General features: G+C 47.0%; 1 protein-coding gene across 1 annotated transcript in view; it reads right to left on the reverse strand.

Annotated features, from left to right (window-relative positions):
* The window catches only part of LOC121836677, a 141,516-nt gene extending 116,752 nt beyond the window's left edge, over positions 1-24,764 (reverse strand). The window contains exon 1 of the mRNA XM_042291639.1: positions 24,664-24,764. Coding sequence (XP_042147573.1) covers positions 24,664-24,764 — 101 coding nt within the window. The remainder of the gene's footprint in view (positions 1-24,663) is intronic.
* Positions 24,765-26,788: the final 2,024 nt, after the last annotated feature.

The raw sequence follows: 26,788 nt of genomic DNA on the forward strand, positions 1-26,788 counted from the left end.
GACCTGTGCTTCGATGGCGTTCGAATTTGTTTTTGTATTTATTTTGTGATCTCGCGGTCCGCGCCAGAGCAGGTAGTTTGAGACGCTCAAGTTTGTTCTACGCAAAGCAAGACCTGACAAATCTCATCTCGGGACCTTCCCTGGGCACTGCAGGTGGTCATACAAAGCAGCAGAGGGAGATTAGCTGCTGTGTCCAACCCCCTTTGACCTCGTCTTCTGATAAGCCTCCACACCTTATTTTTTGTCTTCGTGTGGCTGTGAGTGAGTGCGAAGGCCGCTTCTAGCAAATCAAAGGGATGGAGCAAAACACGTGACCGCTCTTTGTAGGAAAAAAACGCTTGGACAAAAACTTGTCGCGCGACTCGCTCTGACGCGCTGATGGGCTCACTGGGGTCATAGCCTTCGCGGTTTGCCAAGTTGTGGTAAGTTGTGGGGACCTCGAAGGTCCTGTTTTTGAAAGCGCCCGCCGCCGTCAGTGTTTTGTTTTTCGTGCAAGCAGGTCCTGACGAGTCCCATTTCGCGACCGTGGTTTTTCGTGGCCGTGGTTTTTTCGCGCAGGCGCCGGAATACATCCATGCCAACTTTTTTTTAATGGCCGTATATGTCGTCGGAGCCTATGGAATTATTGGGCTGTGATTGTATTACGCGTTTTGACAAAGAGCTGCTTATAAGCGGCCGCGAGACTTCCCTTGAAAATGATGGACCGCCTTCAACCTCGACATTGTGCTCGCTAAGTGTTCTGTGCTGCCCGAACCGGATTATGCATCTTTCACAGATTACATAAAATCGCTGTCTTATTTTGTAAGTACTCTGCAAGCATGCTTCTGATTGAAGTCCTGCTTTTTTCTCAATAGACCATCTTACTGTTTACAAACTTTAACTGCCCTTTGCGTCCCAAGAAACTCCCTGTCGTTCCGTTTTTGTAAGCCTGTGGACTTTGCTTACGTAACCAGTGGAAGAAAGCATAAATGCTGCACGAAAAGCAAAGTTGGAGATTTAACTAGGGCCTTTGATGTTGTACAATTTAAAGGAGTCGCGAAACAATATCAATTTGGGATGTTCATGACCTTACAGAGGTGTTCTGGTCCCAATCTGGCCCAAGTATACCCGCACGGACCGCCACTGAGTCTGAAAGGTCTTGGTCGTAGTGATTTTGCGAGGATAAAAGGGTACTATTTCTTTAGTCTTGCCTTTCCCAAGCTTGTTGATATGCGCGGGAATGTAGTTTTGCCGTTTGGCAAGCTTGTAATTGAACGTAATTGCACGCACATACAGAGACATGGCTGCAGCCAGATGACCTGCTTGCAATCGCCTATGGAGAATTGAGTAGAACCTGGTAGAACCTTGATTGAAAAATAAAAAGTGAACCAGGCACGTTTCGACTCATTTGCAGTCATTCCTTCGTGCAGTATTTTCGGTTTTTGGACCCTATCCTATGGATGTTGGTCATTGTGCCTTTTTACGTCGTTTCTGGCTGTGGGACACGCAATTTAGAGGGCGTACTATGCAGTCATAACACCCTGACAAAAGGTGTACTGTGGAATCACGCCTTAATCTAAGGGTGTTCGAAATAACGCATTCCTTTAGGGGTGTTAGGAAGAACGCCCTTATCATAGGGCGTTTTAGTACACCAAAGAGGGTGTTAGTTATAGGACAAGCCATTTACACCCTCAAAGGTGTAATTATGTTAAGTGTGCATGGTAAAGTGTAATGGGGGGGGGGGGGATTATCGACGTCCAAGTGGATTTCCCCCACCGTCAAGCAAGACGATCGGAGCCTTCAAAACATCTTCGGTCAACTTAAAAAAACATGTCTATGTAACGTTGATTTATTTTTCTTTCGTGCTCGGCAACCCTAGGGAGTACTGCATTCTGTTCCTAGATTAATGGTTTGTTATTTTATTTGTTTTAGCTTCTCAACCGCGTAAGTGACTTTTTAAAGTTGCTCTTGCGGAATGGTGTTACCTTGGCTGTGCAGAATTTATTTTCACTTGTAAAGCAGCAGGTTCTTCTCGATAACGTCAGTTGTTACCGATTCACAAATTTCTTTACTACCAAATCTATTCAAGTATGGGGTATTCGAAGCCTGGAACCAAACGTCCGTGCACCGTAAAGGTTGCACCAAATGACGAGATTAACATTTTGTAAATGGAGCGATTTTACTTTTTATGATGGTTTCCAGGAAGTGTCTAATTAAAAACTTGCTGATCCCGAACGCTGTTTACCTTTCTGAATAGTTCATTTCGCAGCGAACGATGCATTACCATTTTGTTGTGTGTGCGGTGCGTTATTTTGGCAGGAGTTCAAGAATAAATAGCCTCTATAAGAAGAGCCGTCATCCTGTCGCATCATTTCTTACCGTTCTTTCAGAGAGCACATCATCACGAGCTCGAGGATAGATGGGATAGATAAAAAACTGATTTAACTAAATATGGTAATTATCATGATACAAAAGTAACGTATAAGTAACGATACGCTAAATTTTTGAAACCGTAACGGGAGCGAGTTCCTTCCTCTCAGATGAGGCTTGTAACGGCAACGCGTTCCAAAAATCAGAAAGAAGGAGGAACGAGCTTTCGTTCCTCGTTTTGAGGGGCGGGTACAACACTGAGTCACGGCTATGCCCCTAAGGGAGCCTCGTAATTGGCAGCGTTTGAAGCTCACCTTGGAGGCTCAACTTTAAAATAATGTCGCACGTAAGCAAAAATTGTTCACCTGGTACCTTAAAAAATTGTTGTTTTGCGCGAATATTAACAGTAGATTGAGAATTTACAATTGGATATTGTAAAATTCGCAATAGACCGATCTTACCAGCCAGTTTGAATACGCCTCCGCTGCCGCAATGGATCGAGGGAAATTTAGTCATTTTGCACGTGCGAGAATTTTGCACTCTCAGAAAAAAGGGTGAATTTTACACCCTTTGTCCCATATAATACACCCCAAAATTTCAATTCGACGTAGAGCGCCCCGTAGTTGAACAGACGGCCCCAAATTTCACGAGGGGCTTGATACCCGAGTGGTACAACCTATTAAAATAGCTAACGTACGTGTTACTGACTACACAAAAAAGGGGGGTTTTCTTGGCCGCACAACAAAAAGTCAGTGTTTTCTTTAAGTGGTGTTTGACACGTACTTCAGCTATTTAAAAAGTTATACCGCACCGTTATCTAGCCCCTCGTAAAATATGGGGCCGTGTGTTCGACTATAGGGCGCTGTACGTTTTTGAGAAGTTTTGGGGTGTATGACATGGGACAAAAAGGTGTAAGGTGTGTGGCGTTCGCCTTCCGCCGTCCGCCGCAGGAGATCAACCAGACGACTCGTTCCTCGGGGTCAAACAGGGTTTATTACCATGACTCTGGTCCTGACGCGGGGCAACAACTGCCCTCGGCCACACGGGCCATCCCTTTTCTACCCTGTCGCCGCCGGGTGCCGCCCCCCCGCTAGTCGCCGGTTTGGCCGCCGTGTGGCGGGCCGAGCGCCCCACACCTCCCCCCCCTTTTAGAGGTCGAGGTCTAAGATGGCCTCCTCGTGGGCCGGGTCGCGGAGCAGATCCGGGCGGATTTGGCGGAGGATCCGGATGGCTTCCGCGACTTCCAACGGGAGGGGGGCTGCCGGAGGTGCAGCAGGAGGTGGCGCGGCTCGGCGAGCCCAGTCCGCCGCGACGCGGGCCTGGTGCAAGGCGCCCGCCAGGTGGGTGGGGCGGTGGAGCTCCGGCACTCCGCAGACGGGGCACAGCAGGCGGCGCTCCGCCTCGTTGTATACGGCCGCGGGCTCGTGCGGGTGCCGGTCCTCCAACGTGTTGCCCCGGAAAGGCTCGGGGACGGACTCCGGGGGCGCGCCACGCTCGGGCCGGGGCTGCTCCCTCCAGCGTAGCGCTGAGGCCCAGCCCACCGGGCGGTCCTCTACCAGCACGGTCCAAGTCGCGACGGAGGCACGCTCACGGCGCGGCGGGAAGCGTGCCGCCAACCGCCTGAAATGAAAGGCGTGGCGGGAACGCTCTTGGTGGCAGTGATGATCCTGCGGAGGAAATAGAGAACGGGCACACGAAGAAAAAGGACGAATTAACGGGTCTGGTTGTGATACGTCAAACATGCTCGGAGACACTCGCGAACAGAACAATCCCTTTGTGAAAACAAAGGGCAGACCCGCGGGAAGGAGATGGATCCTCTCCCCCCCTCTCCGCGAAGAGACGCAGCCAGCCAAAAAAAAGGATATGAATAGAACAGGTGATGAGTCACCGAGGGCGTAGGTTGTACCGCCTGGGCGTAGTTCCGTGGTCCAAGGGCTGGCTGGGAGCTGGGATGTCCGGGACCTGCGGAAAAACTGCTGGCTCGCAGTAACGCTTGAGCTCAGACACGTGAATTGGGCCGTACTGCTGTGTACCGATGCAGTCGTGCTAGGCGGTAGCTCAGCGGGGAAATTGTTTCCGTTATGCGAAAGGGTCCATCCCAACGGTTGGCGAGGGATGCTGCGAAGCCTTTCGACGCATCGCTGAGGGGATGTGTCCGACGAAGTACCAGGTCTCCAACCTGAAAGTGGACACTGCGGCGGCCCTTGTCGTACTGGGCGGCCCGTTGAAGACGAGCGACGTCGAGGTTCTCTCGTGCTTCACGAACGGCCGACGAGAGTCGGTGATGGACGTCCTGGGCGAACTGCGCGTATGGGCGTCCATTCTGCGCAACATCTGTGTATAGAAATGAATTTTCCATTGGGAAGGTTAGCTCCTTACCAAAGTTGAGACGGGCAGGCGTGAAACCAGTGGATCGGTTGACCGTGGTGCGCGTTGCAAATGCCATCTCGTCGAGTTTGGCATCCCAGTCTTTGTGACGGGCTGTGTGGGAAATCAACATCATTTTGAGGTTGCGGTTGATCCTCTCCGTGATGTTGGCTTGCGGATGATACGGCGAAGTCAGCTTGTGCCGTATTCCAAGCGCAGCGCAGGTGTCGACGAAAATCTTGCTTCGAAAATACGAAGCACCGTCCATGATGAGCTCTGCAGGAAAGCCGAATCTCGTGAAAACGGACAGAAGGCAGTCCCAGATCCGCTGCGAAAGAAGCTTCTGTAAGGGGAACAGTTCGACCCACTTGGTGAAGTGGTCAGTCACAACAAGTAGGTACTGATTTCCGCGAGGACTACGTGGAAACGGTCCCATGACATCACATGCGACAATCTGCCAAGGCGACTGGCTAACGACTGGCTGCATTAATCCTGGTGGTTGGCCTCCGCGAGGTTTCGCCTTCTGACACACTGGACAACTGCGAGCATACTTCAGTACATCCTGCCTGATTCCTGGCCAAGTCGCAACACGACATAACTTAGCGCAAGTCTTACTGCCGCTGCTGTGACCCGCTAATGCTGAATCATGGAAGTACCTGATGAATGATTTGCGCAGCTTCAGAGGTATCACAATCCGGAAAGGCGATCCATCGCTGTCGTCGTCTGCCTGGTGGATGTAGCGGAGAAGAAGTCCGTCCTCGCTCAGCAGGTACGAGTCGAACTCGTCGTCGCTTCCGGTGCCGCTTGCTCTTCGTGCCGCAAGCCTCTCGCCCACGCGTCGACAAAGTCCATCTTCCTGCTGGGCCTTGCGGAGGTCTGCTCTGCTCACCAACGTCCCCCACCGTGACTCCGAAGTGCGGGCCACGATGTCGGTTAATCCCACCAACTTCGGTTCCGTCTCAGTGGGAGGGACCTGCAAAGGAGCCCGTGACAGTGCATCTGCCACAATATTAGTTGCTCCTTTCCTGTAGGCGATAGTGTAGTCGTACGCTTGCAGTGTCAGAGCCCATCGTGCAAGACGTCCGGCTGGATTCTGCAAATTCTTCAGCCAGGAGAGCGCTTGGTGATCAGTCTGTATCTGAAAGGAAGCGCCATCGAGATACACGTTAAACTTCTTGAGGGCGAAGATGATGGCGAGACACTCCTTTTCCGTCACGGAGTAGTTTCGCTCGGCCGCTGTCAGCGTGCGGTTAGCGAAGGCGACTGGGCAAAGAACGTTGTCGTGTTCCTGAAGGAGGACTGCGCCCAGGCCGAAGTTGCTGGCATCTGTTTGGACGACAAATTGTCGGTTGAGATCCGGCAACTTCAAAGAGACGACGTCGGTGATTGCTTTCGAGAGCTGAAGGAAAGCGACGCGCTGATCCTCCCCCCACCGCCATTTCTCGCCTTTGCGCAAGAGCAAGGTCAGGGGGTTAGCGATCTCGGCGCAGCGAGGGATGAACTGGCGATAAAACCCAATCAATCCAAGAAACCGCTGCAAACTCTTGACGTCGTGTGGCTGCGGATACTCTGCTATTGCACGCAGCTTGTCCTCGTTGGGGCGAAGAACTCCATTGTCCACTACAAAGCCAAGGAGGTTAATTTGTGGTGAAGCGAGCTGCACCTTGTCAGGGTGAATCGTCAGGCCGGCGTTGCGTAGGCGCTCGAGGACGATCCCAAGATGCTTCAGGTGTTCCTCGAAAGTCTGGGAAAAAATAACGATGTCATCCATGTATGCCATGGCGAATTTATATTTTGTGTCGCCGAGAACGATATCCATTAAGCGCTGGAAGCTAGCGGGTGAATTGGAAAGGCCAAAGGGGAGGCGGGTAAATTCAAACAATCCTCTGTGGCAAGTGAACGCAGTCTTTGGCACGTCCTCTGGATCAATCTCAATTTGCAAAAAACCTCGACTGCAGTCCAAAGTGGTGAACACTTTCGCGTTGCCAATCGCGTACATAACCGAGTCAATGGAAGGAAAGGGGTACGAATCTCTCACCGTCACTGCGTTGAGGCGGCGATAATCCACGCAAAGTCGTACCGAGCCGTCCTTCTTCGGAGCCAAGACGACGGGGGAGGCCCACGGACTCTGGGACTCTTGCACTGCTCCGGTATCCAGCATCTCCTGTAGTGCTGCGTCTAGTAGGGCTCGCTTGTGGACGCTGAGGGGCCTAGGGTTGCACCGCAGTGGTCGGGCGTCACCAGTCTCGATGCGGTGTAGCAACACGTCGGTCTTTCCCGGGGTTTCCGTGAACATCGTTGCGAACGGGTGCAGGATGCTCTCGAGCTGCTGCTTTTGCGAGCTGGTTGCTGGGCACGCGTTGAGGGCGTCTCGGATGCCATCAGGAAGAACTGCAGCTGGCCGCGCTGTGTAGTGGGTCGGAAGGGTTGCGCCGGTGACGCAGTCTTCACGTCTGGTGAAGGGGGTCACGTGTGGCTGGTAGTCCAGCCGATACCCGCCGGTAGCAAAGTCGAGCGAAATTTTTTCGTCTGCAATGAAATCTCGGCCCAAGATAACAGGTACGGCCAATCCTGGCAGATAAAGGAAACGCTGACGCCGCGTTTTTCCGTCGAAAGAAATCCTCAGCCTTACTGCGCCTGCTGCTTTTGTTTGCGCGCCTGATGCTAACTGCAAAAGCGTGCTCGAACAACGGAGCTTAACATTTTTTGATTTGCAGAGTTCAAAAACGACGTCGCCGATAAGCGAAACTCCCGCGCCGGTATCGAACAGGGCGGCGAAAAGAACTCCGAGCAGAGAAATCGTTATCCTAGGCTCGATGCTGTGGTTCGTAGGTCGTACTCGACATACAGAAGGAAGTATTGCCGGCGACTTACATTTCCCGGGGCTGGTTGCGGCCTTGGGCGGCGAGGTCTCCGGGTTCAGCGCCGCGGGCCGCCTCGGTTTCCCTGGTCAGGCAGTTCTCGCTGCTCACGGGGCCGCCGTTGTGGGCACTGGCTGCGGAAGTGGCCTCGCTGTCCGCAGTTGTAGCAGGAGTCATTCTGCCGCTGGGTTCCCACGTTGCCCCGTTCACTCCCACGTCGCCGGCTGCCTCTCGGCTCCGCCGGGTCATTCCCACGTTGCCAGCCGCCTCTCGGCTGGCGCTGGGGCCTTTCGGCCATCTGAAGATCTCGCCGAGGGTCATGCAGCCAGCTTTCGCTGTCCGGGAACTGCAGCCGGCCCCTCTCGGGGTTTCGCGGCACCCGCGGCGGGCTTCCACCCAAGTGCGGGCCCTGGGGGGACCAATCCCAGGCGCCTGGGGCTTCCCTCGGTCGGGAATTTAAGCTCACGCTGACCCCAGCCGGTGATGCAGCACCGAGCCTCCCGTCGCCATCCCGAGTGCACTCAAGGGTGTCCAGGGCGCGGGGCAAGTAGGCGTAGGCGCCGACCCTTTCGGGTGGGCGGTGAGTCGGAGGGGTGCGTTCCAGGGCGGTGCGTGGAGGTGGCGACCACGCGCACGATGGTTCGAGGGCTTCTGTGGCGGGGGGCGGCGGCCGGTAGTCCACGCTGGCCAGGATCATGTCTTGCACGCCGCGCGCCGCACGAACGAGGTCTTCCACGCTCTCGAACCGCCGCCCCTGAAGATAGACGTGGTAACGGGGGTGGCTCTGTCGGATGATGCGTGCAACCCTCTCCGACTCGGGAGCAGCTTTCGCCGCTCGGTTGAACAGCTCCTGCATGGCCCGGATGTATTCGACGAGGCCTTCCTCTGGATGCTGGGTACGTCGTTCGAGCTCCCGCTGGACTCGGGAGTCGTACCCCGGTGGCAGGAACTCTTCTCGGAAGCTACGGCGGAACGCCTCTAGGGACGGAAAGGGAGTTTGCAACACCCACCATCGTCTCGCGCTCGCTTGTAAGGCGAGGGGCAGGATGCGCTCGAGCACGTAGCTCTCCGAGGCGCCGGACGCTCGGGCGTAGACGTCCAGCTCTTCCAGGAAGTCGGCGACGGACTTCCTGTCGTCGAACCCCGTGTACACGGGGACCGTGAGCCGAGGGTGAAGCTCGGGCCCACGCTGCTGCACATGGCCGCCGGCTCCTTCCGTGCCGGTTGCGAGGCGCTCCGTCACCAACTGGAGGGTGGCGGACATTCGGGACATGAGCGCCAGGACCTCAGCCGACGACGGACCGGGCTCCGCGTCTTCTTCGCTGGAGTCGCCGTGGTCGGACGGGGGCTGGGACTGTTTCTTGGGAGGCATGGAAAAAAAAAAACGCGCGACAAGGGAAAAAACAGCACACGCGAACACGAGGGAAGAAAAAAAAAACGCGCCAACAAACTACGCCAAGAAAACCGCACCGTCAGCGACGTGCAGACCGCGGTGATAGGCGAGCGCGCAAAAAGTCGCAATGAATAAGAAAAACACGACGCGATATAGAAAAAATGAAAAACGCGAACCGCGACGAATCAACGACCGAAAAGAAATTAAGAAATGCAAAGTTGAAGTAAAAGAGGACGAACCGTCTGGTCGATATCACCGACGACGGACGACAGAATCCCCGTTGGGCGCCAGATGTGGCGTTCGCCTTCCGCCGTCCGCCGCAGGAGATCAACCAGACGACTCGTTCCTCGGGGTCAAACAGGGTTTATTACCATGACTCTGGTCCTGACTCGGGGCAACAACTGCCCTCGGCCACACGGGCCATCCCTTTTCTACCCTGTCACCGCCGGGTGCCGGCCCCCGCTAGTCGCCGGTTTGGCCGCCGTGTGGCGGGCCGAGCGCCCCACAGTTGTTACCCTTTTTTAGAGTGTGTTGGAGCTCTGCACGTGTGAAGCGCGAGACAACACGAGCGCTCTCGTGCACTGCCGTTAGCCTCCTGTGAACTAATGTTATGGCGGGGTCACGCATGCGTCGAACGCTTGGTGAGTTTGGCCTATTGCATCACCTGTAATAGTAGTAATTATGAATTTAATTTGCAGATGTTAGTTTTTCGCCAAACTGATTATGTTGCATATCCCACTACAGAATGTTCGTTTTACTCAGATGATTCGCGGAGAGCATAATACAGAGTGATATAAATTATCATAAAGATTCAATCCCTTGAAGTTTTTAGTGCATTTACGGGTCGGTTTTTAGAGTACCGCCAGGAGGTGCACCGGGAACATTACACGGCATTGGAACAATTCAGCGCTTCGTGTAACAATAGGGCAAGTGGTCACGTGGTTGGTGCCACAATGGGCGACGTGATCATGTGGCATGCAATCACAATTTCACATGGCCATGCAGCTTGATGTCACACAGTCGCTGACCATTGACGTCGGTATGTTATGGAGCCACGTAAGTTGACGTCACTGAGTCAGTGACACCATAAGGCCAAAGTATCACATAGCAGAACTTAATGTCACAATAAACAGTGACGTCTGGTGACGTCACATTGTTATGAACATAACATTGTTATGAAAGACCAAAACGTGACGGACATCACGTGACGTGCTCCCGGGGTCGGTATCTCGTGAGCATCGTCCACCAAATTTAGCGAGAATATACCATATACCGCGCAATGAACATCCCTTATGTCCGCTTTCTGCCTACTTCTTACATCATAAGTAAACTGAAATTTAATAATTAAAAAATATAAAGTTGAAGTTTGTTATAAAAAAAAAACAGTGTGGTACGTATTGTACATCGAGGTCATTAACTTAAACAAAAAACGTTTGCGACATCGATGCACTTTTTTAATTAAAAAAGGCGGGTGTTTTTTTTTTTTGCACGCTTATTGTAAAAACTACACGTATCCGCACTATGTACCGTAACATCCCGCCTCAAAACACCCATATTGATCAAGAAGAAGCGCCCGTTTTACGAGTGGTGCTGATATAATATAATATCATAGAAAAGAAATACAGCATTCCTGAAATATCGATGGGTTCGTTAGATCGTGTGTTACCTGTTGGATTTTGGCAGCCGGACTTCGAGTTGAACAGTTCGCCAATATTTGAACGCATTGTTTTAATATGACGAAATAGGTCTCCTAAATTCTTGCAGTCATTGGCAAAGACAAGTACTTCGGAGCAGTTTTTGAAATCTTCCAGCAGTCTGAAATTCCAAAATTCCAGATTATGAATGGTATGCTGCGCGTTCATTGCAATGATACGATATGGATTATGCTTATGGAGCACATCATTTACGGCATATATTAGGAAACTCGTTTTTAACATATTAAAAAAAACCACAAGACATGCACGTGTAAATTAAGGATATTTAATTGCCGTGACAACAAAAATATATAATGTTTGAAGTTGCAATGTTTTATACTTGATAAAATTTCTAGATAAAGTGAGGCACAGGCAATTTTGAAAAAACTTGCAGGTAAGCAGGATGCAACATTAAAATGGAAGTCGAGTGCTCATTTTCAGCGGCCAGGTTGCGCTTTTTTCTAGTGCGGGAAGCATATATCTTTCCGATAAGCGTACAAAACATAAGGCATTACAAAAAATAAAAAGAGCGTAACAAAAAAAAAGATACCACAGCCATTCATGCTTCAAACAAAAATGTTTAAATATTTTGATGCTTGCAATTTCAGTAAGACATTTTGATGTAATATTTAAAACCTGATGTATTGTAATAACCCTATTTCTAGCTGAAAAATATGGTCAAATATCAATAACGTTGTAATGATTCTAATGAATCATGAGAAAATTTCAAAATTTTGAAAATATGTGAGCTCTGTATAGTTCCAAAAGCCAATTGCTTAGAAATAAAATGTTATCTTCAAAAATATAAAGTTACTAGTGTATTTGCCCTTTTGTCGTTGCATTAAACATGGGTTGGACTGATGACATGTTGCGTACTCTTGAGCACCGTGTAGGAGAAGGAGAGGTAAACTGCTTTTGTGAGAATTTTGAGTGACTGGTTAATCTTCTACAATCTGGGAAGAGAATAGTGACGCCTCAGTGGAGCTCCTTCTTGCCCTCTAATCTGCTGGTCATTGGAGCGCTCTTTGAATGACGTCACGTGCAACCCATGTATGCATGGTGTTTTATTCAAGCTGAGCATGTTTGCTTAAAAAAACAGTCGTGAAAGCTAAACTTATGTGGTTTGTGCAGATGAGTTAAAGACCAGGGGTCGTAGCATAGGGGTTAATTGTAGCGATAAGTTGGCTAATTAAGTATATATTTTATTTAAATTTGTAGTTAGTTAAAATAGACGTATTGTTCCCATTAGAAACTTGCTGAGCGTCATCGAAAACCACTAAGGTGACTCTTTGTAGAAAGTTATGACAGGAGCAGCATTAACGGCGTTCCATAAAAACTTTATTTTTGGACGCGTTTCTAGGTTTCAGTGGCTTATCAGAGCGCATCTTTGCGCCCGCAGTGTTACTTCCTCGTGGCCGAGACGCGCAACACACATGCGACATACTTCCCTCCATCCTACGAAGGATGCGAGGTGGCTTCGCACCGCGACTACGGGGGTGTGTGGCCGCGAGCGCAAAGATGCGCTCGGATAAGAAACCGAAACTCAGAAGCGCGTCCAAACTGTGCGTTTTTGTAGGAAGCCGTAAAATGCTGCCCTGATATATTTCTAAAATGAGTCGATTTAGTGGGTTTTGATGATGCTCAACAAGTTTCTAATCGGAAACATAGTCCTATTTTCATTAATTAAAACGTATAATTAACTAAATATACCTAACGAGGGAACGGATTATTACAATTAGCCTTACATATTATGTCCACCTATTCGTAAAACGGACCTGTACAAACGCACAACTGTAGTTTTAACGTCGTCTTTTTAACAAATCTGTAAATATTACAAGAAAACCTTGTAGGTGGCAATTTATTTCCTTTAACTATTTTGCCTGCGGCGATCTTAAGTTGTGCTAAAACGGACACGTTAACGCGTAAAGAAATTATATAGAACAATGTGAGGTGATAGGCGACAAATGACGAGTCGAGTAGAAATTATTTTTCCCGCGTTCGGAACTTTATATTATATCAAGTCATTTTATGAGTGGGTTAAAAGAGGAACCCACGAAATGAGCAAATGGAGAAGAACTGCCTTACAAAATCGAAAAAAAAACACGTAAAAATGTTATTACAATATAATGACTTTTTGTTACTCAGGTGAGCAATGACAGTCTAGTTGTCTCGTCATCTGGATACTTTCGGTCGTTTCAATAATGGTGGTAAAGCACGAATAATACGACTTCAGGTCAGGGTTATCAAATCTTTAAAAAAAGTAAGGTTTCTTGTGGCCAAGAATTAAACTAGATAGTTGGAGTGAGGAATGGCGCTGAACTAAAGAGAGTACAAAATCCAATATATATATATATATATATATATATATATATATATATTTATATATATATATCTATATATATATATGCTTTGTACAAGACAGCTAACCCCCTGAGATCACCAGAGCTGGGAAAATGCCCGAAGTACTACTTGCCGCACAGACCACGTGAAACGCAAATTACAAAAATCTATGTAAACATTAATCTTAGTTGAAACGGTGTGCACTGTCATACATGCAATCTGCTCTCCAATCGAAAATGTATCTCGTGGTTTGAGAGGTTTTTTGCACTCGTCCTTCACCTTGCTGCCTCCATAGATTGCAGTGATCAGCTCTCCGAGTGCAATGCCAGAGAGAGCACAAAGGGGTTTAATCTTAAAGTTTAGCTTCCTGAGTCAGTGCTGTATGAACCCTGGCACACAAAAGTTATTTCCAGCTGCAGAGGAGAGAAAGCAGCGGACAAGTCGTGATTGAGAGAACCGAAGAGCGCTCTCTTACCCTGATGTGCAGTGAAGATTAGCGCGGCCTGGCGGCCGAATAATGGAATGGATTAAAGATTAAATGTACACCGGCGGAGTAGCGAGTAGATGACGGCGTTAGTGGATCGTCGTAGATAACATGGGATGTTTGCTTCCCAAAAAGCTATATGGCTACAAGTTAGCGGACAGTGTGTAGCCGAGAAAAGAATAGCAGTGAGTCAGATTTCAGTACGTGTTTTTTTTTTATTTTTCACTTTAAACTAAACTGCTATCGCATATTTCATAAAAAAAATTAAAAATGCTAAACATCGCATATTTGCCGTTTTGGTGACATTTAAATATTATAATTATTCACATGTTCACTTATTAAATAATATATATATCCCTAGGCCTCCACATGTGATATAAACTGGACCGCTTAAGTTTAATTTATTTTCACAATATATTCTATATCGGATTTTAAAGTTGGTCAGGAAATAATTGTAGCCATAATTTCAAATTGCTATATTAAAACATTTTTTCTTATCTATTTATTTTTTTTTTTTGCTTTGTTTTGGTGTTAATATTGTGAACATTTAGTTTCCATTCGTCAAAGTTCCCCTTTATGGTATTTTCTGTAGAAGTGCTCAGACACACATATATGCACCAGCATCGGCAGAAGTGTATTTTCAATAGTCGGCTTTACTGGAATCATTTTATAAATAAAATGCTAAATGCAGGGGATCCGAAGTGTTTGGGACGCGAAGGAGCGACGAAACATTGCAATAGAGTGAACGGGTGGGGACAGAGACTTTCGGACGTGCCCTATTGGGAAGTGATATCTGCATCTACACCTCAGCTGCTCCAACTCTACTGGCTACATATGGTGCTCACAAAACTTGAAAGTATGACACTTGGAAGTATAATGGACAAGGACGGAAACAGGACATCTTTGAAGGATGTCCTGTTCCCGTCCTCGTCCTTTATACTTTCAAGTTTTGTATCTATTAACCAACAGGTTCGTTTTCAATTGTATATGTTTCACTTTTCTTATTTGGGGGGGGGGGGGGCATGGGGAGCTTTCGATTAGAATACTTCAGTCGGGCTGCATGTTTTTGTTTATCTCAGTTATTAAAGCGACAATTTCGTTATCTGTGTCTTCATTTCTCTGCTTTAAAAAAAAATAAGAAGGGATCTGCAACCGGCAGTTTGAGTTACAGCTATCATTCGCGTCCTCTTCTCGAGCTTTTTACATTCAAAGTTGCTTGCGTCTAGCTAAATAAATGGCTGTTGGTCATAGATTTCATCGAGTTTCCTTACAAAATTCAATATAAAAGGAAGATACAGTGATGTTACGTTAATATGGATATCTCTATCATATTGCGGGTTGTCCATAGTAACGAGAAAAAAGTGCAGGTATTATTCCAGTCCGTCCCCCGAAAATGCTCTTCATACAGTGGGGTATCCATATTAACGGGGTTCACATTAAAGAGACATGACTGTATACCGAAATTAACTTATCCGCTCTGTGAAAAGCGCCCTTGCAGCGCTGCTCCAATGAGGTATACTAACGAGCTTTGGCCAATATTATCCTGTCTGAAAACTCTTTGTGCTGTTCCAGTAAATGTAGCTCAAATTTGTGCCCAAGTATAATTTTCAAGCATGATATGGTCAGGGTCAAGGAAGGAATTGGAAGCGGTGGACTATACACGACTTTGCAGAGATTCCTTTAGGCGTATAACTAAAACTTCCAGCAGTCAGAGTTGAAAAGAATATTAAAAGAGCCTAGTAGTCGCGTCCAGTTAAATTTTTTTTTAGGAAATTAGTTACTGCTTATTAGACACAACGGAACAGCTGAAACTTCCCAGCTTATTGCTTCTACTTCGCGTGTTGTCAGCTGGGACACAATGTGCGTCAAGATTTTGTGAAGTCATTGCTTAGTTGGGAAATACTTAGATCAGATTCAGATTCTCACTTAAGTCTCTATTACGGCAATTCCCGCTTGATCTCCCAAGTATCACAATGCTTGCTGTATAAATGGAAACTATTAGGAAACCACTTTCTTGCGTGACATTGTGACGTATTTACCGCACGAATCCCCCAGTGAGTAATTCACAAAGATGATATTTATTGTTTTAGTTAAAATCCAAAAATGAATTATGCTGTGAAGGTAGGCAGGTATTTTAAGGAGAATGTTCGAATCAGAATATACATGATAAGGTCCATTTGGGAGAACTACCTGGTGTTTCTAAAAGCCAAAACGGTGACTACAAAATTTTAATGTCTCTGTCTGAGATGAATAAAGATAACCCAAAGCAAACAGTGTCTTCATACCAGTGCTGTACTCCTGGAACAAAGCTAACGGCGCAAAAGTTTCTAATCCGTCCTTTACGAGAATATGCGGAAAGTTTATGAGACCTTCATTCATGCCCGTATGTAGAACATTTGGAAAAGGTTAAAACGTGCATTTGGCTCATTTAAATAAAATGTGGCAAAAATAAGATGTTTCACCGTTGTACGCTGCGACTGGACTACCTGTGTTGTCATGTGGAGTGAAAGTACAGAGGTTAAAAGTTGTACATAGCATAATAAAGATCTTCAGGATAACGTGAGCCGTGACACATGGCAGAAGGACGAGAAACTGATTCGTGAGTTCCGTTGGAGAAATATTATTTCAATATACTCCTTTTATTTTTTCGCATACCGTGTGCGAGTGGAACGAGTCGCACAGCAGCGTGACGATAATTGTCTTTTTTGCTCTTTTCTTTTTTGTGCAATTGACGAACTTGAATTAGAATAGACTCAAAGGACTAAACTGTTTACTGGTTTTACTTAATGTTTATGTGAATTTTTTGCTTCTCTCACTTTTTTCTGTTGTTCCTACACATTGTCCTCTAAAGCGGGCGGGCAGCACCTTCAATATGAATAAATAAATAATTTCTTTGTTTTGTACTCGCTCAAATACTAATCTTGAAAACAATAACTGCTTTGCATGAGCCCTTTACAAAGCTAACCTTAGCATTTTCATGTTGAGGCGTTTCATAAGGGAAAATCGTTCATTCTGATAAACCGGACGTTTCACCGAAGACTGTCGAACATTCCTAAAGTTAGTGTAATTGAGGTAAAAACATCATTTTCTCGAAACCGCATTGCTCGTGGTGGAGGACGACAGGAAATGAGCGATAATTACTAATTAGATTGGTAATTATTTAAAAAAATGACTAATTAGATTTTCAGTTAGTGAAAATAGACATATGGCTCCAATTGGAAATTTTCTGAGCGTTATCAAAAAACAAACTGAAAATCATTAATTTTCAGAAAGACTGAGCGCGGGAGATGCGCAATAGTGCGCTAAAATTACGATTCGTGGAGCAGGTACAAGGCTAACGGTTTCGATAAGGCACCTGCCCGATTTTTTCGTCTCTTATCAGGGCCCCAGCGTTGTACCTGCTCCACGAGTAATAACTGTACCGCACTTCCTGCGTTTCTCACGTGCTCAATGTATTTCCGCAAATTACTGATTTGGTGGTTTTCGGAGGCGCTCAGAAATATTGTATTGAGAACCATGCTCATTTTCAGTACATACAAAGTCAATTATTCATTTTTAATAATTAGCGTACAAATTAGCAAGTATCGCGCATATTCCGACGCCCGCTACCACGCGTAATAGGGCCCCTAGCCGACAAGTCCTGGTGTTTTCGAGCTTGGCAAATCGTCTATTGTTCTCCGGACCTCTTGAATATTGATGGGCTGCGCGTGACTTTCCTGCTCGTCTTCTGCTGATCGCGGCAGGGGCTTCAGACGATTTCCACACATAGTGTTCTTCCTTCCTTCAACTTGGCTTTCAATATGTTGCCTATTGTGTGCGACGAAAGCCTGCTATATACTAATTAGGCTCGTGTTAATTACTCTGTTGTATACGATCTTGCCAATTTCGCTGCGAAGTGCGAATCTTTTTTCATCCGACAAAGATCGTTTAGTCTGCTGCTCTTCCACCAGGTACTTTTGTGGTCAAGCCCGAACAATGGATACGCGGTAACGCTTTCAACGAAAATGCGCCGGGTGGTCCCTTAACGGTTTCCAAATTTTTAAGAGTTGTGCCGGGCCGCTCACACTCAGCTACTAACAGAGCTTGGAAATCTTCGTTTAAGCCACGTTTGTCGCACCTTGCCTCGTACGCTAAAATAGACGACGTTTAAATGGCAAGCATCTTAATGAAAATGCGCCAGGTGGTCCCTTAACGGTTTCCGAATGTTTAAGAGCTGTGCCGGGCCGCTCACACTATGCTCCTAACAGCGCTTGCAAATCTTCGTTTAAGCCACGTTCGTCGCACCTTGCCTCGTACGCTAAAATCGACGACGTTTCAGTGGCAAGCATCTTAACTTCCTGCTCGATGAATTCACATGTCTCAAATATATCGCCCGCTGCTCTTATAACAAACATTTTGAAATTGTTACCTACCGCTCCGAGAAAAGCTTCATAATCAAGCAGGTTTTTGTTGAGCTTCCACAGCTTCCAGGTTAACTTGACCTTCGTCGGCGCTTTTTCGCAGTTTGTTGTCGAAATCAGTAATGATCCGAAAAGAAAACTGGCGTGACGCGATACTTCCTAACATTGGTGCTGCTGAGGCCGACACATACACTCTATCTAGGCGCGCATGAGGCGACGCTCGGAAATGGTTGAAATGGATCTTGCTCGTTTCATTCTTCATCGTTCCAGCGCCAACGAAGTCAAAGTTTCGACCAGTTCGCTTAAAACTTGCACAATCGTGTCGCGGTTCTGATTCAAGGGCGTTCAGTCTGCTGCCTTTACAACGCAGTTAAAATCGTCAAACAACAGATCACCTTATCGCATTCTAGTAAACGGCGTAATCCACTAAAAAAAAAACAGTCTTTAACCGTGCTAGGCGCATACAGAAAACCCAATTGCCCCTGAAAAGACAGAACAAAAATCGCACATGATGAACCGCCATCGGTGTCAGCAGTTACAGCAAAAGGCCGTTCACACAGTTCCGACCTCTTAGAACCTGGTGCCTTGGAACCTCTCAATATCTCTAACAACAAGAGTCGAGTTCCTGTACACTCTAAGCCCGGTCCCACTTAGTAAGAGGGACATTTCTTCGATTTTTTCCCACTTAACTTTAAGGGGGGCGACAGACCTCTTAATATTACATGGAGATGCTCCCTCTTACTTAAGTGAGACACCACCCCTCTTAAGTAAGCGAGGCGGCGTCTCCCTTAAATTTGAGGTCAGAGTCCCTTAATTAAGAGGGACAGTTTTTAGATATTTTCTTTCTTAAATTCGGAGGGACGGTGGCCCGCTTAAAATGCAGGGGCATAGTCCCCCTTAAGTCGGGCTCACGCTGCTTATACTTCATACAAAATACATTCTGCAGACATGTTCCGAAACGAGTCGCCTCGACATCCGCGCTTCGTACGCCACGAGGTAACCAATCAAGAGGTTACTTTGTCACGTGGCATACAAAGCACGGATGTCGCGGTGACTCGCATTGGAACATGTCTGCAGAATGTATTTTGTATAATGTATAAGCAGCGTGACCCCGGCTTTAAGTTACCTCTGTTATTGTATCGTACAATTTCTGCTCCTTCGTGTTTTGAGTGTCAGGTGACATGCTGCACTGCACTTCTCGCACTTTTGCTGATATGGTTTAACCAAAGTTATTTTGTGCTGCGTAGCAGAATTGAAATTTGATCTGTATATCTTGTTTGATAAACGGAATCAATGTATTAAAGGAAACAGTAACAATCTTTAAGAGTAAACACTGTTTTATTTGCCATGACACAAGAAAATATTTTGATATGTCTTCATCAAAATAATAATTCTATAACGATGTTCTGGTAGCTTTTACGAATAAAAAAAGACTTAGAACAACGCCAGAAATCGGCGTTTCTTGGAAGCTGTCACACGAAAAATTTCGTGCTGCAGAGTGACTCATTTTGCCTATCATAAACAACAACAATACAATCGTGCTGGAAAAAAAACAAAAAAAAAAACCTTTTTTTAGCAGATAACACAAAAAGAAAAGTACATTCTAAAAAAAAGCCCGTGCGTCTACTTTCGCGCACAACACTTGGAAAGACAATCACCATAACTCTCGGAGGCAGCTCAGCGAATGTAGATGCCGAAACATATGATTATACCAAAAAAATGAGTTGCGACATTAAGCACAACAAGCGTGATGTTTTGCATTGGTTAATGTCACAACTCGGACTGGCTTTTTTGGTCTAATCTTATGTTTCGGCATCGTGATTCGCTGAGCTGCTTCCGTGAGTTACGGTGATTGACTTTCCAAGTGCTGGCTCGGGAAAGTAGTTTCCTGTGCTTTTTTTTAGAGCGTAGTTACCTACTTCATAGCATTAAAAACTAATTATTCGGCGTCTCTTGCCATCAGCAGAACCTCAGAATTTCTGTTGTTTTTGAACGGCCATAAGCGATTTTATGAGCTTCTCCGACATAAACTAAATCGAAACACTTTATTTTCAACGAGCAGACCCTAGAGGAGTCCAAGGGTTTGTCCACATGCCACGGGGTAGGAGAGTCCCGTTATGTAATACACCCATAAGCACATGACTAGTGCCCCCTCCATAGTCGTGCTAGCGGTGAGTTTCACTGACCAGTTCCAAGAAACGATCCCTTTCTCCGAACCGAAGAAAGTCTTGGGTCTTGGAACTTTTTCGTCAGGGGTAAAATCGTCCTGCAAGCAGCAATTCTTAAAAAAAAAAAAAAAAAAAAAAAAAACTTGCGTCAGCGTCAAATTTAGATTTCTATTTTTGCATTCGCTTTTTCACATACCATAGGTGATGAAAGAACTGGCCAATCGAGACCGGAGGATGGTCTTAATGTTCAAGGATGTTGTTGGGTTGTCTCCGCAGAAGGCCCCTTTTACCTCCTCCAGGTTTCCCAGCATGGTGACAATCGTGTTATGGAACCGAAGTTGTGCATCCACCTTTAGCTGAATGAAAGACCATATTGTTTTCCTTTAGATACAGAGGGTGGGAATTAGAATAAAGGTAATCACGCGCTTTCACCTGTTATCAAGCAGGCGATAGGAAACAAATGCGAAAATAAAGTGCAAACAGTTCAAAGATTCGGAACCCAATCTGTATGCGATGAAATAGCGAGTGACATTAGCTTATGACGCAACTTATGCTACTATTAATTTTTGGTACGAGAATAGACTGCAGTTTTAATTAATTTACGAGAATCAATTGTTTCTGTATTACCAAGACAAAACGAAAACGCATTTAGTAGTAGATGAACTTTAGAAGCCCCATGTGCTTTGGAAAGCATGGATTGCATTTGCGGCTCGAAGCTGCAGAAGTGATCTAGCGCATGTTTTAGAAAGCAACATACCGTATTTACTCGCGTATAGGTCGACCTGTTTTTCAAAAATCGCCTCATCAAAACTGGGGGGTCGACCAATACGCGAATCCCGGTATTATATTTTTCAACTTTTTTTTTTTTTCGGGGGTCCCGAAGTTAGGGGGTCGACCTATACGACGTATCGACCAATATGCGAGTAAATACGGTAATCAAATAAAAAATTACATTTCTGTAAATATTTCGCCGCAAGCCATTCATTTTTTATTTTTTTATTTTTTTCAGTAGCAGTGCATTTGCCAACAGAACGTAAATAGAGCCTACCTACATACCGGAATACAAAAAGTTAATAATTACCGAGTTCGTTGTGAACCGTGTGCGGGTGGCCGCAGTAGGCTCACCACTCAGGGTGGTGCGTTCCACCGTGCAGAGGGTCCCGGTAGAGCTCTTTACACGAGCAATCCGAGCGGAACCCCCGCCTGATTCCCTTCATGTCAACGTTCGTTGCCATTGCCTCACTCTGAAAACAAGATTGTTAATAACGGTCAGTCATTTAACGCCCACAGTCAACGCACTAGCCCTAAAGCGCATAAGAAAGAAAAGAAGAAAAAAAAAGCAAACTTCTGTTTACATATTTTTCGCGGATGCACGACACAGAAAAAAAAAAATATTCAGCCAGCTACAGAAAACAAAGAGCATAATAAACATCATAAATAAAATCTCCAAAAACAAAAACATAGTCGGCGCCAAAAAAAAAAAAAAAAAAAAGCCGGTAGCTGTGCCTGCACGACCGTCAAAATATAACGAACAAAACAGTACGCCAAAGAAATACAAAAGAAAAAAAAATGTACTCCCTGGCCGCCGCTACACCCTTCCCGCAGACGCCGACGCAACGCGAACACGCGAAGAAAAAAAAAAACCTTTATTTCTTCTTTTTGTTTCTGCTCGTCCAATCCCCCTGCCCTTTTCACAAACATACACACACATTATGGGTTTTTACTCGTCGCCCACTTGAGAAAAAAATGTTCATAATCACTGCAACGCTAACGATGTCTACAACATAACGTTGCAGTGTAAATTGCTGTAATGAATTGTGAAGGCAAACAAACGCAAAATCGCCAACATTGTTTCTGTCAATCAACGCTCTCGGGCGGTCAACCTCAAGCATCTAGAGTGCACACCGAGAAACAAATCGGCGAGCCAAGCTCACAAACACTGACAGCCCCAGCTAGGGTGCCTTTATGTTGGCTTTGCCTTAGGGAGGGTGATGCCATCCTTTGTAGTACTCGATGCCTACAGTGTACGCTCACGGATAAAATACCAGGAAATTGCCGGCAATAAAATGCCGGCGTAGCACTGCCAAAGTTAGCAGCTCGAGCTGGGAGAAGAACGATCGCGCGTTCGAAATTGAAAAGTAGACAAAAGCGTCGGACAGAAAATGGTCTGATATCACCAGCTTAAGACAGACGCGTACACATTGGGACACCCTAACCCGCTAAAAGTGTTTTGTGCGAAAGACAGCCCTGCGGCTCACGGCAGGGCAAACGATTAGCGACGCTTTGTCCTAACTGAACGAGCAGATCCAGGAAGCGACCGCGTCCGCGGACTACAGCTGAACACCCTCACTCTACATGCAAAGCTCGTGCATCTCACAGCCAGCGTGAAAATATTGATGGCTCGTTATTCCCACCCGCAATGCACCCAAAACAAAAGCGTCAATATGGCAGGATTACTCACCCGAAGGAAATCAAACGAGCAGCATGACGCTTGCGACTCTCCGGCAACGACCGTTTCCAGCTCTCCGTGAATTGGCGCGAAGCCTTAGCACCGTGGATTAGTGCGCCTGCCCCCCTCCTCCTGACCGAACTACATTGGTCCAGTTAAGAGGGACCGGTCCCCTCTTAATATGAAGGGACACGCGTGAATCTTTTTGTCTGTCTTTCCTGTTCAGAGGGACTAACGAAACGGTTTCCTTGGTCTCTCTTAATATGTTGGTGTCCCTCTAGATGTTGCTATTTTATTTTTCAATATCCCTCTTAAAAAGGGCTGTCCCCCTGAAAGCATTGTTGTCCCCTCTAAAATCAGAGGGACAGCGTTTTTTATGAGGGACCGGTTTTAGAGTGTATAGGCTGCGCGTCTGTTTTCCACGTACCGCCGCGCCGCTATTCGCCGAGATCCGATCACGTGAGGAGCCGGATCAAGTGTGGTGCAGGAAAGAAGATGTCGCGCGCGCCCCGGCGTACGTTCCCCTGGTTTTGAGCGAACCAGGTAGACCGTAGAGGGGCTTAGAGCGATAAACCGGAAGTTCGGAAGTGGCACCCCCCCCCGTTGCCGCCATGTTTTACGCAAATGTGAACACTCGTCACGTGAACTCCCAAGAGCCGTGACGTCACAGGTAAGATGGCAGCGCCCGGAGCTGGCGGATGCGAGTTTGTTCGGTGCGCGGTAGCCATGATGTGCAGCTGCTTTCCGACGACTTCGGGCTTTTTCGTGTTCGCTGACGCAGGTATATGTGAAAATATGAAGGAATGAGACTTTATACCCTTTTTGCGCAATATCGCAGTGGATCATCTGGATATTAACACCGGTGAGGCAGCATCACCGTATCGCCGTACCGGTGCTCGGATTCGGGATCTGTTCGAGGATCGATAAAACTTTGAGTGCTTTTAACATAAAACTTTCGCATTCTCTTAGCTTTGTTTGAACGTTGGAATGTCTGAGAATCGACACGAAATGTATGCGTCGGATGTAGGGCCTAGGGGAATTCGTTTCAGCCCTAGGTAACTGCATAATCACAGCAACTTTTAGCGAGAAAGCTGCTGCGACCTTTGCGTTTGGCACTTATTAACAATTTTACGATATAACTCGCCGAGACGAACGACAACCAACAAAGCATCCGACAAGCTCAGGCCCAGCTGAGGCCAGCCGCTGCATGGCGCTGCCATCTTTCCTGTGACGTCACGTATTCGTTTTGATCATGTGACGAGTGGTCAAATTGGCGTACAATGGCAGCCGCCTTATGGGGGTCACTTCCGAGTGCAGACCGGAACCCCGGTTTATCGCTCTAAGCCCCTCTACCTCGTCGTTTTGAGCGCGCCGCGCGCCTCGAACGCGCGGCGCCGCTATTCGCAGAATTCAGTCACGTGAGGAGCTGACTCAGCATGCCATGCAGAAAAGCCGGCGCTTCAGGGGTGAACGCGCAACTCTGGCTCCCGTAGGGAGCCTGTACAGGAATTCTAAACAAGAGGACCCACTGGCGTCATCTATTGGGTAGCAGTGTAAACTTGGTGGTCCGGCATAATTTCTATTTTTCTCGCGCATTATCCTTTCTACTTTAGCTTGAAAAACTTTTGTCAATGTTATAAACGAGCCTTTTTTCTAGGTATTATGCGTATTTGACCTCGGAAATCCCCCAAAGAAACCTTCGCTTTTGTGGAATTCAGTTTCAGGGTAACCGCATAGATGGCGCCAGAGCACCAGTGTGTTCTCTCGTCCTAAGAAATTTTAAGAGGTTCCAACCGCTGCCGTCTATCTCGGTCGTACTCGGGTGCAAGAGTGTGAACGGGCCTTAACTGCGACGAGGGCGGCGACGTCCCTGCCGTTGTCGGAGTTTTCTTTTTCTTAGAAGGTACCTTCTAAGAAAAAGAAAAGATCCGGCATAAAGACCAACTTCGTGGGTAACACAAGCTTCCTACGACTGCAGAAGAGGTCCAAGCGCACTATCAGCCTGTTCCTCCTCAGCCATTTTTGTCTCTTGCACCGCTAAGATTTCGGGTTTCTCTTTGAGCATCAAGCGCTGCAATTGGTATTGTTTTTGTTTTTTTCCTGGCGCTTAAACCTCGAACATTTAGCGATGCGACCATTATTGCTGGTTGGAACTTACAAGTCATCTGTCTCACTGCAGCGCTTGCCACGGCGTTCGGACGTCAGTTTTTGTAAGAAGGTGTCAGCCGCCTTACTTGCGGTTGAGTCACCTCCGGTCATTTTGGGTGAAGGTAAGCGTGGGCTGGAAACGTCCCTTCTTCGTCCTCTCCATCCCCGGGTTGGGCCTGGGTGTCATGCCCGGCGTCGATGGAGGGTTCTCGTCAAGGCCACGCTTGATGGACTCGGCGACCGCGTTGATGATGTGACGTTCGGAGGGCGCCTTCTCGGATGCCGGGGAAGAGGCCTCACGAGGCGCGACTTTTGTCTCGACTGGCGTGCCGCGCTGCCTAGTTTAGGGATACCACCAGCCACCTATTCCTTGCCGTCTCCGGCTGAGACTTCAATTGAGCCGTACGCTCCAACATGATGACAGGGCTCACCCGTCGGTGGAGATTCGTCTTGCTGTCCCTGAGCGGATCGCCCAGCCTCGTTGACAGCCGTGGTTTGGGGCGAAAGGTCTTCCGCCGCCGCTCCGCCGGTTTCTCGGGCGTAGGTCTTCGCTCACCCCTCCTTCTCGTGGCCGAAGCAGGAGCACATCGAGCACTTTGGTACGCGGCAGACGCGGCTGATGTGCCCGGCTCGCTTACAGCGCAGGCAGACCGGCGACTGGCGCAGTCGCTCGATGACGCGCGTGGCAATATACTGGTCGATTACATAAGGTCTGGTACCTATCACCTCAGTTATTCAGAATAACTTAACAGAGGCAGGCAATTCTTTGATGAAAATAAGCACATGTTTTACCTCACTCACTCCGTCATCCCTTAACCTCCCGAAAACGTCCGACTTCCAAACATTAGATTATTGAAGGGACACCGACACCGCCCAAAACTTTTTTTTTTTCATTTTTTATTTGGCGATACATTATAAAGTCCGAAGACTACCCAATCAGTGTTTTCCTGCGGCGTCACATGTATTTTTATTAAATAAAATACGAAACAGCTCGAACGTGGAACCAAAACTGGACTGGGGAGGAAGAAGAAATATGGAGGAGGTGAAAGTTTCTGTAAGTCACGTGGCTGCGCAACCTTTTTTTTTTTTTAGAACAATGTACAGCAGCTTTTTAAAAGCCAGAGAATCGGGCATCGTAGTTTTTGTCTGTTTTTAGTATTGATTGGTTTGCCTTCGATGACCCATAGCTGTGATTATTTTTGGTGGTTGTGTTTAAATCATAGGAAACGGCACGTGACCACGGAGAAGAGAGTGAGCGCGATTCAAACCGGTCAGTTCTCGATTGGCAGTTTTCGGGCGGAAAGAAAACGAATTTGAGCCGCAAATTGTGTTCTCGGTGGCCGGTTTCTTATGTATCATGTAGAAATAAAAACCTTGGACACCATAAATACTCTCTGAAATGTCCCTTTCAGCCTAAAAAAAAACTTGCAGCAAGGCCAACTTTCGAAACTATCCTTTTGCCGATTAGCATGCACTAAGTATGTTTAATCACTGCTGCAAAATTTCAACAAAAAAGTAATTGAGAGCAAAAGTACACAATAAGGAAGAAATGAATATTTCATCTTAAATGATTCGAGATAAAATTGTGACTAAATTTACGTTTTGAAGCAATTAATATATATATATATATCCTGACGAAGCCGAGTCTCTCGTTGAAACTGTCGTAATACATATTATAAACTCCTAGCATAACAACTGCGCAAGTACGGATCTCTAACTTTATTTTATTTATATATATTGTAGCGGAAATGCTGAGTGCCGGGTGAACAAAAAACATAAAAGAGAAGCAACCGGCACGCGACGAAGGGAACGCTCGTCGTGCTCGTGCGTGTGCGCGAGGCAGTTGGAAGACAGCCATCGAAGATGTCGGACCTCTCTGTGCGGTGATTAAACCAGTTAAAAAGGAAAGCAGAAATTGTAACACTGGTGTCAGAAGTGGGATCCGTTCGGGCCGACGCCTTCCCCGTTTTCCTTTTTAACTGGTTTAATCACCGCACAGAGAGGTCCGACATCTTCGATGGCTCTCTTCCAACTGCCTCGCGCACACGCACGAGCACGACGAGCGTTCCCTTCGTCGCGTGCCGGTTGCTTCTCTTTTATGTTTTTTGTTCACCCGGCACTCAGCGTTTCCGCTA

This window comes from Ixodes scapularis, unplaced genomic scaffold, assembly GCF_016920785.2.
Source record: "Ixodes scapularis isolate PalLabHiFi unplaced genomic scaffold, ASM1692078v2 PGA_scaffold2__306_contigs__length_199485367, whole genome shotgun sequence".
In the NCBI taxonomy this organism is placed as follows: Eukaryota; Metazoa; Arthropoda; class Arachnida; order Ixodida; family Ixodidae; genus Ixodes; species Ixodes scapularis.